We start from the raw sequence: 16,254 nt of genomic DNA on the forward strand, positions 1-16,254 counted from the left end.
ACCTGCAATGTTGTACGCATATGCAGATTCAGATTAATAACACATAACACATTTAACAAGTTAAAATATGATGAAAAGTTAAGTTAATATAAGATAAGATAAGATAAGATAAGTAAAAAGTAATCAAATTTATCTTAACCTTTACCAGCTGCAACAGTAATGCAATCTTCACATTAATGCATCAATAATTATAATCCAATAACATAACATAGTATTAATATGAAATGGGACATCAGTATACCTGCAGTGTTATGTGCCAAATGTCTTTGTTGTTTTGTATCTTGTCTCTGGTGCTTTGGGTCCAGAAAAGCACTTTATAAATGCAATTTATTTGTCATTACTTTATTATTCTGCATGGTGAGCAGCCTCGTTTTACTTTGGTAATTGGTATTTTTTTTAAAGCTTATGCTTCTGGACTTTCATTTAATTAGAATTTTGAATGCAGGAGTTTTACTTGTAACAGAGCATTTCTATGATGTTGTATAAAAGGTCTATGTATTTCATTTACCACTGCTATGAACAGGGAGACAAATTAATTGAGGACTACACTGAACACTGATTCCCAGTACTATGAACTTTTGCACATCCCCTCACCAATATTTTTGCACAGCCTGCACAAAACTGTACAGCTCTCTCATTCTAAAACATATTCATTATATTTTTTATTGTCTATGTATGATCTTGATTTTTTTTTTTTTTTTGCAGTACTTTGCCTTGTTTTTTTATGTCCTCTTAATATGTTTATTAAATGCACCAAACACCAAGACAAATTCCTTGTAAGTGAAAATCTACTTGGTAATAAACCTTATTCTGCTGCATTCACGTGCTCCTCAGTTGGTCCTACATCCTGGGTTGGTAAGTCTTTTTCCAGACTTCGGGTGTGTTTATAAACTTTAAGCCGTAATGTGGAAACAAAATAGACGCCACAAAGAGGATTTCTGGTATTTCATTGTTCAGAGCATTTAAACAATACTTTAATAATAGCTTGATGCTTAATATTACCAAGTAATTTTGGACCAGGACAGGACACCCCTTATTAGTACTCAAATATTGCTTTACTTGACTTGTTATTAGAACTAATGCCAATAAATAACTTTCTATCTAATCTGAGGACAGCAGCTTCCCGTCACAACCGTATTACAAATTAGGCTAAATGTCAGCAAAACAGTTGCAATATGCAACATGTAGCCTAAGACAATAAAATGATTATTACAAACAATCGAACATTTTTTTCCGACCGCCGTGTTTCTGCATATATAACGTCAACTTGACAAGTCGTGTATTAAACCTTTCGCCGGTTTTCCGAGTTGTTATTTCGGTTCGGGGCGCGCTCACGTGAATTTTCCCAGTGGAGATCTAATATTTCCGATTATTCCGACAGCACTTGAACGCAGGGACATTTGTTGCAGTTACCCACCGCGCCACTAGATGACAGACGCACACAGTGTGAATGATGGGCGTGCTCTATAAAAGCCGCTGAGCTGCAGTGTCTGTGTTGTACTGCATCAGCTGGTGTCTGACGAGAATAACCGTCACTGGGGACGAAATTAAATTAATTTTAACCGAGACATACCGCTACTTTTTGCCCCAAATTTAGCCTACTCTACCTAAACCACATCGCTCATATACTAACCGGTAAGTGTGCCACCATATTACGCCTCTATCCATAGTGATTCTCGACTGTAAAAACAAATGTGGGAGCCAAATCGATTGAGGTAAATGACTGGATAGACAGCTAGCCGCTATCAAAATACACAGAGTAATCCAAGACAGAAATTTTTAAGCGTTACTGTCCCTCAGTGAGTGGCTCCAATATGTGGGGATTTCTGTTATTCATTTCTCACGGCTTTTCTTGTGGATTTTACTGCGCAATATTTGTGAAGGCTAAATTAGATATTAGCCCTGGTGGTCTGCCTGGTAGCTCCCATCATACCCCCCTGCTTTAATTTTATTAATGGCAGTCCTAGACTTACAGCATAAACTGGAAGTCATTTTTGAGGCTTTATTTAAAATAAGATAATACAACTAATGTGCACATATAGTGGAAGTCCAAACAAGGTGGGACTTTGTGGCTCACTGTATTATTCCAGTACTTTCTTTGGCTTCCAGTTTGAAGGAGGATCAGCAAGCATGTTCTACACCTGTGGTCCCAACGAGGCTATGGTGGTGTCAGGTAAAATTGTTTTTTCATCTTATGTATATAATACCATTACAAGGAGCGTATCATTTGTTAAATAAATTCCCATTAATGCAAAAGGTTGTCATTCCAAGGTGGACAAAATGTACCAAATTTCAAAATATTTCAAAACATCAAGATCATAACATGTTTAAAATGTCACAATTTTTGCAACAAAGGTTATAACATAAGAATTACTCCTTACTACTAAACCAATTTTTGGATGAGTATCTACTTCTGAAATATTGCCAAACCAAAACACTTGAAAAACATGATGTTGCAATATTATGTTCATATCACTCAACCTTAGTCATGAATGGAGTCTGATTTGAGGCTTTGCTCGGTGTCTCATCTCTCCCAGGGCTGTGTCGTTCTCCCCCGCTGATGATACCTGGAGGCCGAGTGTTCGTCATCCCGTGCATCCAGAAGTTACAGAGGTTGGCAAACTGTCTGCTGATCTTTAATTTAATGCATGATGTTGCTGCTTTTTTAACAGATAACTGAGTAACTTGACACTAAAGGATATTTTAATAAGAAGGTCATAAATCATACGATAGCAGATTTGCAATTATAGTGCCAGGATGACTGATGGACGCAGATTTAAATCAATGCCCACTTGCCTTGTCTTCACTAAATGAAAATGATTAGTTACATCTTTATATTGCCTAATAATGTTTGTGTCTCCTGGAAATAAACTATCCCTTACTTAGTAGTCAACAACCATGTCACAAGAGCAGTTTCTATCCTCCTGTCAACCCAAACATACACTTCTCAAAAATGAAAATGCAGCACTTGTTTTCTTTTCTCCTATTTTTCATGAGTTAAGTTACAAAATCAAATTCTTTTTCTCTGCACATAAAAGCCGAGTTCTCTAAATTCATAAATTTGTTTAAATGCGTGTTAGTGAGCACTTCTGCTTGTCCATCTACCTGGCAGGTGTTGCATATCAAGATGCCGATTAAACAGCGTGATTATGACACGGCTGTGCCTTGTGATAGTCATTATAATAGGAGTAGGATAGGAATATCCACCAGAGCTGATGTCTGTAAACTGAAGTACATCCAACCGATGTAGTGAGCCAGCCCAGGAACTCCACTTCCAGCGTCTTTATCTGCAAGAAGGTCTGAGATCAGCCATTGCTGCTGTTTGATCAGCATCTTGAGACACCACACCTGTCAGGCTGATGGATTATGTTGACAAAGTGCTCACTTTTACCAACATTTAAAAGTCTCAAATCTGTCATTTCAACTCATGAAAGATAGGAGTGGAACAAAAGTGTTGCATTTACATTCTTGTCCGGTGTATGTAGCCTACAGGCGGGGCTGTCCAGGACACATTTGGATCTGCCAGGACACATGCTGCTCCTCCCACCTTAATTTCAGCTCATCATATGGCACCAGATTTAATGTTTTATTTGTCTGAGTGTAGCTGGCCCAAATCCTGTACCTGTTAAATCCTCAAGTGCACACAACTCAATACAAGGACAAAACGGAAATGACTGCACTTTAATGTATACCATTATAGCAGCTGATAATCCATCCATTATCATTCTTTCCTTTTTATATGTCTCACCCTGCCTCTCTCCAGGATTTCCCTGAACACTCTGACTCTGAATGTGAAGAGCGATAAAGTGTACACCCGCCATGGGGTGCCCATCTCTGTCACTGGGATAGCCCAGGTCAGTGAGCATCACTTCAGAGGGACCAGCGGGCTACCCTACCAGTGAAGCAGGAGGAGGTTTCAGGGGGACAGGTCTAAAGAACTTAACAAATAGTTAATGTAGGTCATCAGAAGGAATTATTATAAGTTATTATCTTGACTAACTGTATAATAAAGATGTAGCTGTAAGCTTTGTGTATCTGTTCAGTCAGGATACCCAACATGGCTCCTCCACATCTGAGTGTGACATCTACCCAGTGGTGGGAGAAGGACTCAGATCTTTTACTTAAATAAAAGAAGCACTACCACAGTGTACAAATACTTTGTTACAAGTAAATAAAAGTCATGCATTTACATTTTTAATTCAGGAGAGGTACAAAACTATTAGCATCAAAATATAAAGTACCAATAGTAAAGGTACGTTTTTTCAGAATGGCCCATTTCATATATAGTATGTTAGATAGATGGATAGATATCTAGAAAATGATTCTTGGTTTGTATAAAACACCAGCTGCTGTTTTGTTGGACATGGGGAATGAAACGAGTCGCTGTCTCCCACAGATGAAGATCCAGGGTCAGAATAAACAGATGCTGGCCGCAGCATGCCAAATGTTCATGGGGAAGTCAGAGGCCGAGATCGCTCAGATCGCCTTGGAGACGCTGGAGGGCCACCAGCGGGCCATCATCGCCCACCTGACCGTCGAGGTAAGGATCTGACAGTTTGTTTTCAGCAGTGGATATAGTGGAATTTAAATTCAGGGTTTAAAGTCCCAGTCAGTGATTAATAATTCAGTGAGTATTTGACAGACAGATTGCTAATAACACAGCTATAAAACATATCTATCAGTAACTTGTAATGTTTTGATCCAACCAAGACTTTGAGAGACAGCAAACATGTTCCTCTTACAGGAGATCTACAAGGACAGAAAGAAGTTCTCAGAGCAGGTTTTTAAGGTGGCATCCTCTGACCTGGTCAACATGGGTATCAGCGTGGTCAGCTACACGCTCAAAGATGTTCACGATGACCAGGTAACCCCATATCTTCACACAAATTTTTTTAAGTCACTTTCAAAAGTCAAATATTTTATAACATGGTTGAAATGTATAATTAATGTTTGATTTGATGTGTATTTGGTGGGTTCACTGGGGTCCTAAATTTTTTAACAAAATTGATGACCATCTTAACTCCTGAATCATGAGATGAACATTTCTCACTTTGGCTTTTTTTTTTAATTTTTCTGTTGAAAGAGCTGCCATAGCTACAGCATGTTACCATAAGATGAATTTTCTGTATCTTGTATCAATTCCGTCTTGAGTGACAAATGCTGATCTAACTTTAACATCTCTTTCTCGTCCTCAGGATTATCTGCATTCACTGGGGAAAGCTCGAACTGCCCAGGTTCAGAAAGACGCTCGCATTGGAGAGGCCAAGAACAAGAGAGATGCTGTGATCAGGGTGGAATATATAATATATTTCATTGTCTCCATCCTCCAGGATATAGTTACTGCTATGAAAGTGTCTCATTTCAAAATGACCACCAGGCAGTAGTAGAGGTCGGATTATAGAGTAGTCAATCACTCTGCTTTGCGCAGTTACCAGTGATATTCGTCTAAACTTCTGTCTTTATTTTTAGCATCTTCATCCTGTTTAACCGGTTTTCAAGAGTTATTCCCATTGATCCCTATTTCCGTCATCTTTCTCTGTTTCTCTCTCTCTGCAGGAGGCCCATGCAATGCAGGAGAAAGTCTCGGCTCAGTACAAGAATGAGATCGACATGGCAAAGGCCCAGAGGGACTACGAGCTGAAGAAGGCAGCCTATGACATTGAGGTTAACACAAAGAAGGCGGAGTCAGAGATGGCCTATCAGCTGCAGGTACACAGGAGCGAACAAGAACTGTGTGATTACAATCAGTAACACATTAACTGGCTGGATCTAATATGTCATAACACTGAATGACAAAAGATTATATTTATGTACTGTATTTTCCAGGTAGCGAAGACGAAGCAGCGTATTGAGGAGGAGAGGATGCAGGTCCAGGTGGTCGAGCGGACGCAGCAAATCACGCTGCAGGAGCAGGAGATCACCCGCAGGGAGAAGGAGCTGGAGGCCAAGGTGAAGAAACCTGCAGAGGCTGAGAGGTACCGCCTGGAGAAACTGGCTGAGGCTCAGCGGTGAGTTGCAAGGCTCGTTGTCTTCTGTCTGCTCTTCACAAACTACAGTGTGGTGTTGTGAATAGGCAGACAGTTTTTCAGTTTTATTACCAGAGTTTAAGCCCCTGTCTTTGCAGTGCAATGTCTCTGCTGATGTGACCTGAGGCAAGATACTGAATCCCTGTTTTATAGCTGACCTTTGTGGAGGATTGCAGAAGCTTTTATATTATAGCAATCTTCTATCTGTCACCTGCAAACACTCCTTTTTTTATGTTAGTATGAAGGCTTTCTACAACTATAGATGAGGCATTTCATGGTTTGGTAAGGTTAATTAACACCACAAGCGGAAGAAGTACTCAAATCTTTTACTCAAGTAAAAACAATGATACAACAGTCTACTTGTAACAGAAAGACTTTTATTAGTGAAAGTCCTGCATTCAAAATTCGACTCGAAAATTACAAAAGTGCCAGCATAAAAAAAAAATACTTAGTACCAAAAGTAAAAGTACTCATGATGCAGAATAACTAATTTCAGAATAATAATACTGTATTATTTGATTATACAACCCCAATTCCAAAAAGGTTTGGATCCTTATTGACCTATATTTGATTGAATACAGTACAACGACAAGATATTTAATGTTCAGACTGATAAACTTTATTGTTTTGTTTTGGATTTTTTTGTAAATATACACTTATTCTGAATTTGATGCCTGAAACATGTTCCAAAAAAGTTGGGGCAGAAGCAACAAAAGACTGTCAAATATGTGGAACGCTCAAAAAGCACCTAGACAGGTTTATTGGTAAGATTATAGTATCGTAACTGGGTATGAAAGCGGCATCCTCGTAAGGCTCAGCTAAGGATCGTCACTTTGTGAAAAATGTTGTGGGCAGTCCCAACAGTTTAAGAACAACCTTTCTCAAAGCACTATTGCAAGAAATGTAGGGATTTTAACATCTATGGTGATGTAATACAGAACTAAACATGTCCCTGTCCCAACTTTTTTTGGAACATGTTGCAGGCGTCAAATTCAAAATGAGTGTATGTTTACAAAAAAGGGTTAACAGTCTGAACATTAAATATCATATCTTTGTACTATAGTCAATCAAATATAGGTCAAAAAAGATTTGCAAATCATTGCATTCTGTTTTTATGTACAGTTGAAACAGTGTCCCAACATTTTTGGAACTGGGGTTGTAATCACTGATGCATTAATGTTTACATCACTTTGATGTTGCAGAAGGTGGGTATAATTCATGACAAATTAAGATTTGCCTAATCTTAACCAATACAAATGTGTCATTTATTTGGATTATATTTTGTATCATTATACTGAATCTGCAAAAAATAGTAACTAAAATGATCAATTAAATGAAGTGAAGTAAAACAAATTGCCTCCTGAAATGTGAGTACCAGCAGTAGTAGAGTAGAAGTAAAGATTAGTGGAAAATGGAAAGAGTGACCTACCTCAAAATTTAACTTAAAGTATATTTACTTGAGTACTGTACTAAGACAGTCATGACTCTTCAAAGCCACTGACAAACTGATTTAAAGAAAACAAACCCAGTGTATTGCAGTTTGAATATCATTAAACAAAATACTGTTGAGGAAAGTACAATATCTGGTGAATTAGCATCACCTACTGCTTATCTCAATGAACCAGCTCCTTCTATTTGCATATCAGTAGTGGATGGAAAAGTTCATAAATTCAGATTTTGTTTTGGTGATTTTCTCAAAATTTGATTAGAATTTGCTTCACATTTGGATGGAAATCCAATTACTATAGTGACAGTGAGAAATCATTAAACATAATACTGTACTTTTGATGATTAAGTGAAAACAAAGATCAGACACAAGCCCTACCTCATGTTGTAATGTTCATGATACAGAAATATGGTCCACTGTTGGCTCAGTCATCTACAGTTATTCTGTCTGCTCCCTGTCTGACTCTGCTATTCTCTCTCTCTCTCTCTGTCCAGTCTTAAGTTGATCATGGAGGCTGAGGCCGAAGCTGAGTCCATCAGGGTGAGTCACAAAACACTACAGCTGCTTCCCAACTCAGCTGTCTTTGGGTTTCAAAATGGTTTAAAATGGAGATCATGCTGAATGTTGTGAAATATTGGTCTCATGCCCACAAGCGTTCTTGTTTTGTCTGAGTCTAATTCACAAAGTATCTCAGGAGTTGTGGGGCGGCGTTTTCTGGTAGAGTAACCCGTCCTCCTAACCTGTCTCCTTCAGATTAAAGGTGAGGCTGAGGCCTTTGCAGTGGAGGCCAAGGGTCGAGCTGAGGCGGAGCAGATGGCGAAGAAAGCGGAGGCCTTCCAGCAGTACAAGGATGGAGCCATGGTGGACATGCTGCTGGAGAAACTGCCTCTGGTAAACAGCTATTTATACCTGCAGCCCACTGTTATTGTATCCATCACTGCTGCATGGGGGTAGTTTGTTTTGGTTACAAATCCATCCCTGGGCTCCACATATTGTCCTAATTTACAGCTCATTGTGTTTTCTTTTTAGTGCACCTTTTACAAAAACTGGTGTGCATAAACTAAAATATAATCAAGCTAAAATCTATTTAAAAAAAACGATGCCTAGTCACAGCATAACTTTTCAGACACTTTGGATTTGACAAAATTTATTGAATAATTCGCATTTTGTTATTCAAGAAGAAAGCATCACCTCAGAAAATATCAGGAAAATATAACATGTATGGCTCCTGGCTAATTTAATTTAATTTGGTTCATTTCATTCATTCAGTTTAACTGCTTGCCTTGCATGCTGTCATGTCTGGGTTTGTCAGAGTCACTTATTTGCTTCATGTTTCATCAGCCAATGAATGAGTTTGTAAAGGTTTCAACATTTTGGTCATATCTGTCTTCCACCAGATGGCAGAAGAGATTAGCAAGCCTCTGTGTGGAGCCAACAAGGTGACCATGGTGTCCAGTGGAGGAGGGGAGGTGGGTGCAGCCAAACTGTCAGGAGAGGTGCTGGACATCATGCTCCGCCTCCCCGAGGCTGTGGAGAAACTGACTGGAGTCAGCATCTCCCAGGTAACACATCCATATATGGACTTGCTGTCGGTGGTCTGCTGATGCATGTCAAATGCATCATGGAGGATGCAAGAATATGTATCAAAGATGCACTGATTTTTTTAATTTAATTTTTTTGCCAATATGTAGCCGGCAGAAGACGTTGCAGTCAAGTAGTAAAAAAAAAAAAAAAAAGACTTGCTATGTGTTTTCCTAAACCTAAACCATGACCTCAGTGGAAAACGTGAATTGCATGATTGCATGAAAATACTTGTTAAACTCATGCAAAATAGGCATATGGTTTTCATCAGTGGCTAAATGGTGCGTCACTTTAAATGTTACTACCACAAGGAATTGTGGGACACCTAAAGGATGTTCCAGTGTTTCCTATGCTAAAGGAAATAGGAAAGGAGGCACTGAAGCACCTTTCCATAGCATTTAGAGAATTCGACCAGCTGTTATCATGGCTAACACTTAGAAAGGTTCCTAACTGAGTGAAACAACCTGCCATCTAAGTAAAAAGAAAAAAAAGATAACTCAACCGCAGCCCAGGTATTTTGTCACTTTATTAAGTTCGTATTAAGTTAAATATGTGAAACTGTGCAACAGTTTCGTATGGACACATCCAGCAGACTCAGAGCAAAGTTATGATTCCGCTGGATCTGGGTCCCTGGGAATAGACTGCGCATCTGGCATCTACCAAACATCTGCTAACTCTGCCATTTGATGATGAGCAGTAGTGAGAAGGAACTAGACCACGCTATAATGCTTTGAGCGTTTGTTACTGTTTATTATTGTAAATGATATTTATTTTAAAAAAAAATCTCTCTCTCTCTCTCTCTCTCTCTCTCTCTCTCTCTCGCTCTCTTTCTCTTTCCCTCCATTCTGCAGGTGACCTCTAACATAGAGTGAAGCGAATCAACCAGTCTGGTTACCAGGCAGAACCATTTTTCTTTGCATGAGTCTGCTAACACTAATAACCTTTTTCCTCTGCTCTAATTTCTGTCTTACATCATCTGTATAGCCGTTTCCCCTCCTGTAGCTCTGTCGACATCTTACTGTGATGTTTCTGTGTTGTAGCGTACACTTTTTTAATGTTTGTCTTTTTATGTTTTTCGGTCACTGATACTGAGGTCTGTCTGGGCTAAAGTAGTGCTCTTCTGGCTACAGTTGCAGTTGCTATTTCAGTTTTTTGTTTTCATATAGTCCACTGATACTGCATTATAATCAGCATTAACAAAAAGCATTCAAATTACAAAACTTGCCACGTGTTTTCTTTTCAAGATTTAGGCCTTTGATTTAATTTACATTGGCTTGACCACATTTTAAAATGCAGCATAACAACCAACAAATGTAACTGTAGCCTCTGTGTAACCCATAAGTTGTAAATGTTCACTTTGTCTTAACAGTCTTCTGTCTTTTCCTACCTTCTTCTTTCTGCACTGTCAAGTTTTGTGTGTCTGTGTCACACTAATGAGAAAGTCTGTGTCTGTGTTTATCCTAAATGTCTCCTCCATAACTGCCTGTTCCCTGCCTTGGTGCCAAACCTTAAGTGCATCTTAACAAGAACGTTTAACACGCATTCAAAAACTTAAATTACTAAAGCTACTAACATTACGAGACTGGACATTATGAGACCAACACCACAGCCTGTGGTTTTAGCATCACCCATTTCTCATGTGATTCTGACTGAACTCATCAAGGAAGAGTTATCATATCATCAATCCTTTAAAAGTCTTTAAACAGGGTTTCCACGGTCATGGAGAAGCTGGAAAAGTTACGGAACTCCAATGTCTTGTTTTTCAGGCCTGGAAAAGTCGTGAAATTAGTAAAATCGCTTAAAGTTTTGGAAGAGCAATGGAGTTAGTAAAATCATGGATAGTTTTGGAAAAGTCATGGAAAATAAAATCAAATAAAAATTTATTGTTACAGTAATCTTTTGCGGATAACCTTCCACATAATGTAGCATAATGGCGAATGAAGGAAGAAGCTTCTTGGATGAGAGGCGAGACGTTTTCAAGAAATGCAAGCAAGTCCAGTTGCTTACGATATAGCACTTACGATTACCATGACCTGAATGACTGAGAATCTTCACCGACATAATGGCGAATGTTTTTTCTGTAGCTGTTGATGTAACGAAGCTCTTATATGTGCCGTTGCATGACATTTTGCTCACCCTCCATGTTTGGCAGCTAGCAGGAAATTTTTTTGAATAGAATAATGTGCCAGTGTGATCTGACATGGTGGGTAATGAATCCCAAAGTTTTCATACCGATGCCCCATTTATACTTTTTAAATTATACCGCATTTTTGAAATTGCATGGGCAGCCAAGGGCGTTCAATTGTCACGTGCCAGTGCACACTTTGCTTTCATGTTTACTGCTCTGAAAATAGAGTGTGGTAGTTCAAAGGTGCAGAGCATTCTTTTTTCCGAACAAATTAACCAATGGGCCAACCAAACTGTCGGCTGTCACTCCCCCACTCTGGGAGCTCTACTGCTCCCTGTCCACAGAATTATAGTAATAATAATAATAATAATAATATAATTAACATTTGGAGTAAAGTGTACTATACAGATCTGTTCATGTTATATGTTGTGAATGGCCATGAAAATGTGTGGGAACCCTGTTTAAAGTTGTCATGGATGGTTGCAAACTAACAGGTAATCAAAATTGTAATCTGTAAATCTGATGCCTTTCTCAATCATCACTAACATCTTCTGATCTTGTCCTGCTTAATCAGGGTTAACATTTTGAGGATTCTGGGAAAATAAATAACTTAAGGACCCTTTGCTTAAGGCATACCACTATAAAACAACATCAAATATTTAAAACCTGTGCAGGAGCCCCATACCACAATTATCTCAATTACTGTATGCAAAACTATTAGCAAATGTTGTGCAGGTTCACTAACCCATCTTTAGCTCACTAACTTACGCTTACTAACCATTTCCACACTAAACATGTCTGTTCTCTAACTGATAGTTTGATATCTATCATCAGAGCAATGCAATGATCACTTCAGACCTCACAGCCCTTTCTACTGGATGCTTACAGTGTTGGCAATTCAGGAAATTCGGCTCAATTTACTCTGAACCTCAGTGTATGTCTATCTAGACAACAGAATATAGTACATACAATTTTTGAATATAAAATCGTATGTTACAAGAGAATGTGAAAGCTTTTGATTTAAAGTTTATGATCAAGCAAAATAAGAATTTATAATTTATTGTCATACGCTGATGCTGTAATGACCACCATGGTTAAAGTCCCTTATCTCCGTCCATCATTAACAGTAGGTCCACAGGTCAGGACACTTGAACAAAACAGATGTAGGCTAAAACAAGAGCTTGACCGTGGATCTTTTGGTTCAGGTTCACTTGAGATTTTGCCACCTTGCTGACCAGTAATACACACACTCTACTAGATGTATACCTAAAGTAAAGCGGTACTGTTTGTGTTATTATGACAAGCCATGTAGCAGCTCTCATTAAAGTGTAGCTTGTGGAAGTAAAGGGAAATGTGGTGTGAAGTATAGCTTTAGCCTTCTGTTGTAGCAATGGGAATACTACAGTGTCATTTTGAGATAACTGTATTGAAATGCTGAACTATGTATTATTATTTTTTTTTTTATGAGAGCCTAACATGAAGAGGTATGCAGATGCTGAACAGTCAGTGAGATTACTTATTGTCAGATGATGCCAGTGTTTACTGCAGGGAAAGGGAAAGGCTTTGATCAGATTGGTGGTCAGAAATGGACAAAATAAGACGTTGGTTCATTTATTTATTTTCTTCACCTCACTCTAGTCAATCTTGCTGTATTGTGTACTTATTTAACTTATTTATTATTATGATAAAGTTAATACCAAACAAGCCATTGTAAGGAATTGAAAATCTCTTGCACAGTAATTTCTCATCTTGGAGTCAGTGCACCCAGAATGATAAGCCAGTGAAGGTTTAGGAGCTAACTTTGAGTATTGGTTCCTAAAAATAGTTCCAGCTTGCCTTATACCATAACCCTATCCTACTGTCACCCTCCACCTATAACCTCTGGGGCTGGGTATTCAAAACATGTTTTATCTTTTGTTGTATTAGCATAAAAAGAAAACATTAAAGGGGGACCCCCCCCCCCCCCCCCCCCCCCGACACACACACACACACACACAAAAACATAAAAATACATACTTTTCGTTTTACCTGTAGTGCTGCTTATTTATCTAAATATTTTAGTGAGTTGCCAATTGTTGGAGATATTGGCTGTAAAGATGTCAGCATTCTCTCCAATATAACGGACCTAGATGGCACTCAGCTTATGGTGCTCAAAGCGCCAGAAAAAGGGTTAGAAAACTCCACACCCATGTCTCTTACCAGAGATCATGACCCGCTCACTCAAGATAATCCACAGACCTTTTTGTGAGCAGTTTCATGTAGGAACTATATTCTCTCTTTCTATTACCATGCAGAAGGAAGTGTGCATCTACTCAGTAGCCCTTTTTAGATAGGAATTGTGCAAATTTGCAGGAAAACCCAATCAGTCTTTTTTCAGCATTGACAGCTTAAAAACAAAATCGGGGAGTGCAGCAAAATGCTGCCTACCTTCTTTTGTTTAACTACAGATTGCGCCTTTTTTGGGGCAATGGGGGGCATGAGCAAGTAACAAAGCGTGTAGTTCAGCGTGTGATGTAAACAGTGACGTGGGAGGGAAGCTGCGGCTGGTCAGTCTGTCTGCAATTCTCTCGTAAGTCGGCCCATTCTTCACCGTTCCCGTCATCTGACGGTTAATGGCCTCTTAATTTGCAAGTGCAAGGACGGCGCACAGTTCCTTGTCTCCCCAGTTACTCATCTTTACAGTGTCTGTCAGGTTTGCATTTCCCTCTTGCTACTAGCTGCTCACTAATTCCTGCTATCAGCGTTTCCTGTTTATCCACCGCCAGTGGGTCGCACGTGCGGCGTCATCAACAGCTCCTCCCACAAGTCTTCAACAGTCCCTCCCGTTGTGGAAAGCCGCCTTGGTCTGTTTAAACTAAAAGGGTTCCACCAATATGACTACCTTACGAGGCGGAAAATTGGGCACCTCGGATCAACTCGCTAATCCGGCCCTGTGTGTCTAAACACTCACAGCTTGCCAGCAAAACGGCCCAACATTCACGGAAAATCTGGCAGTGTAAAAGGGGCTATTGACAAGAGGCTCCTGCTCTTGACAGTGCAGTGCATGAGAACGTTAATGGTGCCCTCCTTGGTTGAGGTGTAACGTTAGCTAGCTAAATGGTACTGGTTGAGCTAGCAGTAGATGCGCACTTCTTTCGGCGTGATGATACAGTTGGTGTAGTTGGATAGAAATAAAATAGTTCCTAAAGATTGCACTACATGAAAGAGGAAAGAGATGTATTTTGGTATTTTTTAAGAATCTTACAATAAAAACATTGATTGCTTTTCTTTAAAATTAGAAAATTAATTGCATGTTTGGTTTTGTTTGTCTGAGCTGTATGACAGCAATGAATTTAGCCAACAATGGTTATTTCTTTTCCCTCAATGGTACCCAATCTGAACACCTCATTATATGTCTGTTTGTGACTTTGTTCTCTGCACTGTTGATTACAGTACAGCCAAATGTATTAAAAATGGCTTTCTGAAGGTATGTTTTATTTATTTGAAGGTTAGTACTACTGTTTAAATGCATGCATCTACCTGTCACACTTTAACTGCAATTTAATCTTGGAAAACACATTTTCAGTCAGGATGCTGTATGCTACTTTACTGTGGAATCACCAAAGTAGGAGGAGATTGATCGGATAGTTATAGAAAAGGAAATGTATCTTGGTACCTCTGTGATATTTAAAGTGTAATGATACTCAAAGTTACACTACGTATGGATATAGATGTATTTCTATAGTATATACTGTATATTTGATATTTACAGGATCAGTGTAGCACTGTTGGTTTCCCAAGTCACCATTAAGAACTCTACTAACTCACTAACAGCAGTGTTTCATTATAAACGTATTTAAGCTACAATCAGTATAGTAGAGTTTTCTGTATTATTTCAACTCACTGGTGAAGTTCTGCCAAGGAAGATACCACTTTGTTGCTTTTTAATTAGTGTCTGTGCACTTTAAGAAATTTGTGTCTGTAGGAAAATGTTATTCTGCAAACCTGTACACAATAAAGTTGTCATTAAATTGCAAAAGGGAAACCAAGTATATCCTTTACTGTTTGTGAAAACAGAATGATTATATCCTGTATTTTACTGCTATGTGTTACTTATAAATCTTTACTCCTGTATTGTTTCTGTTTACACATCTTATTTGTGCATGTTTTTTGACTGATTTGCTCCACTTTTTATTTGTTTTGCATCACTGGATAAGTTGTGTTGCTTTTGAATACTCAATTAGTCAACAACAAAAAAAGGACCCCATGAAGAAGCTGCATGAGGAAGTCCTAATAAACTTTTTTTCTTCTCAATACTTTTAAGGTTTTCCTTTTATTGATCTGTCATAATATATTGATGTTGATTTTAGGTATCTGGTTTACACTTTGACATCACTGGGAGCTGCATTTTTCTCCTGTTTGCACTAAACTACGGTGCCTTACCTAACAAATGACTTGCTGGTGTAGTTTTACCTGTTGCATCTCAATAAATTAAATTGGTCGGGCCCTATTAAATTCAAATGGAAAACAGTGTTTTGGAGTAACTAGTTACATGTAAATTAAATAGCAAAATAAATGTAAATGTTATCAGTTACAGTGATGGGAAAAATACGGAATTACAGTTACTAATCAAAATGTCAGTGGTGCAGATGGGTTAATTCTGAATATATTATTTTTTGGTAAAAAGTTTATATACAGAATATAACATTACTTCTGCTGCTTCACATATTTTTGCCCTGCAGTAATGCCTTCTTTTGGCATAGCTTATTTTCATACATTTGTCACCTTTATTGCCCAGTTTAAACATTTGTTAGAACAGTAATCAAAAAGTAATCAAATGTAATTAGTAACATTATTCTGATAAAATAGTTAAAACAATTACATTACTTTTACTGATGGAAAAGAATAACAGTGATTGAATATTGTGGATGCGACAACAGTGCAGCCATGGTGACTTTTTAAATGTGATTTATGGCTATTGAAATTAATTTGAGAAGTGTATTATGCTGACTTATTTGGCAAAAGCTAGGACCAACTGTACATGGAAATTGATAATCATATTGATGCACTCAGCTCCACACACTGACTGGATA

General features: G+C 38.4%; 1 protein-coding gene across 3 annotated transcripts; it reads left to right on the forward strand.

The window, feature by feature from the left end:
* Positions 1 to 1,472: 1,472 nt before the first annotated feature.
* Positions 1,473 to 15,477, forward strand: flot1a (flotillin 1a). 3 transcript variants are annotated; one of them, XM_033637585.2, is made up of 13 exons: positions 1,473 to 1,635; positions 2,091 to 2,173; positions 2,538 to 2,613; positions 3,764 to 3,854; positions 4,397 to 4,540; positions 4,745 to 4,864; positions 5,196 to 5,291; positions 5,557 to 5,709; positions 5,827 to 6,008; positions 7,968 to 8,013; positions 8,227 to 8,364; positions 8,871 to 9,035; positions 9,906 to 15,477. In XM_033637585.2, the coding sequence occupies exons 2-13, from the start codon at positions 2,131 to 2,133 to the stop codon at positions 9,924 to 9,926; spliced, it is 1,275 nt and encodes a 424-aa protein (XP_033493476.2). In that variant the 5' UTR covers positions 1,473 to 1,635; positions 2,091 to 2,130; the 3' UTR covers positions 9,927 to 15,477. The 3 variants fall into 3 exon arrangements, with proteins under 3 accessions (XP_033493476.2, XP_033493475.2, XP_033493477.2); XM_033637584.2 differs by having other exon boundaries at positions 1,474 to 1,635; positions 2,110 to 2,173; XM_033637586.2 differs by lacking the exons at positions 1,473 to 1,635; positions 2,091 to 2,173; positions 2,538 to 2,613 and having other exon boundaries at positions 3,827 to 3,955.
* The last annotated feature ends 777 nt before the right edge of the window (positions 15,478 to 16,254 follow it).

Source organism: Epinephelus lanceolatus, chromosome 16 (genome assembly GCF_041903045.1).
Source record: "Epinephelus lanceolatus isolate andai-2023 chromosome 16, ASM4190304v1, whole genome shotgun sequence".
Classification (NCBI taxonomy): Eukaryota; Metazoa; Chordata; class Actinopteri; order Perciformes; family Serranidae; genus Epinephelus; species Epinephelus lanceolatus.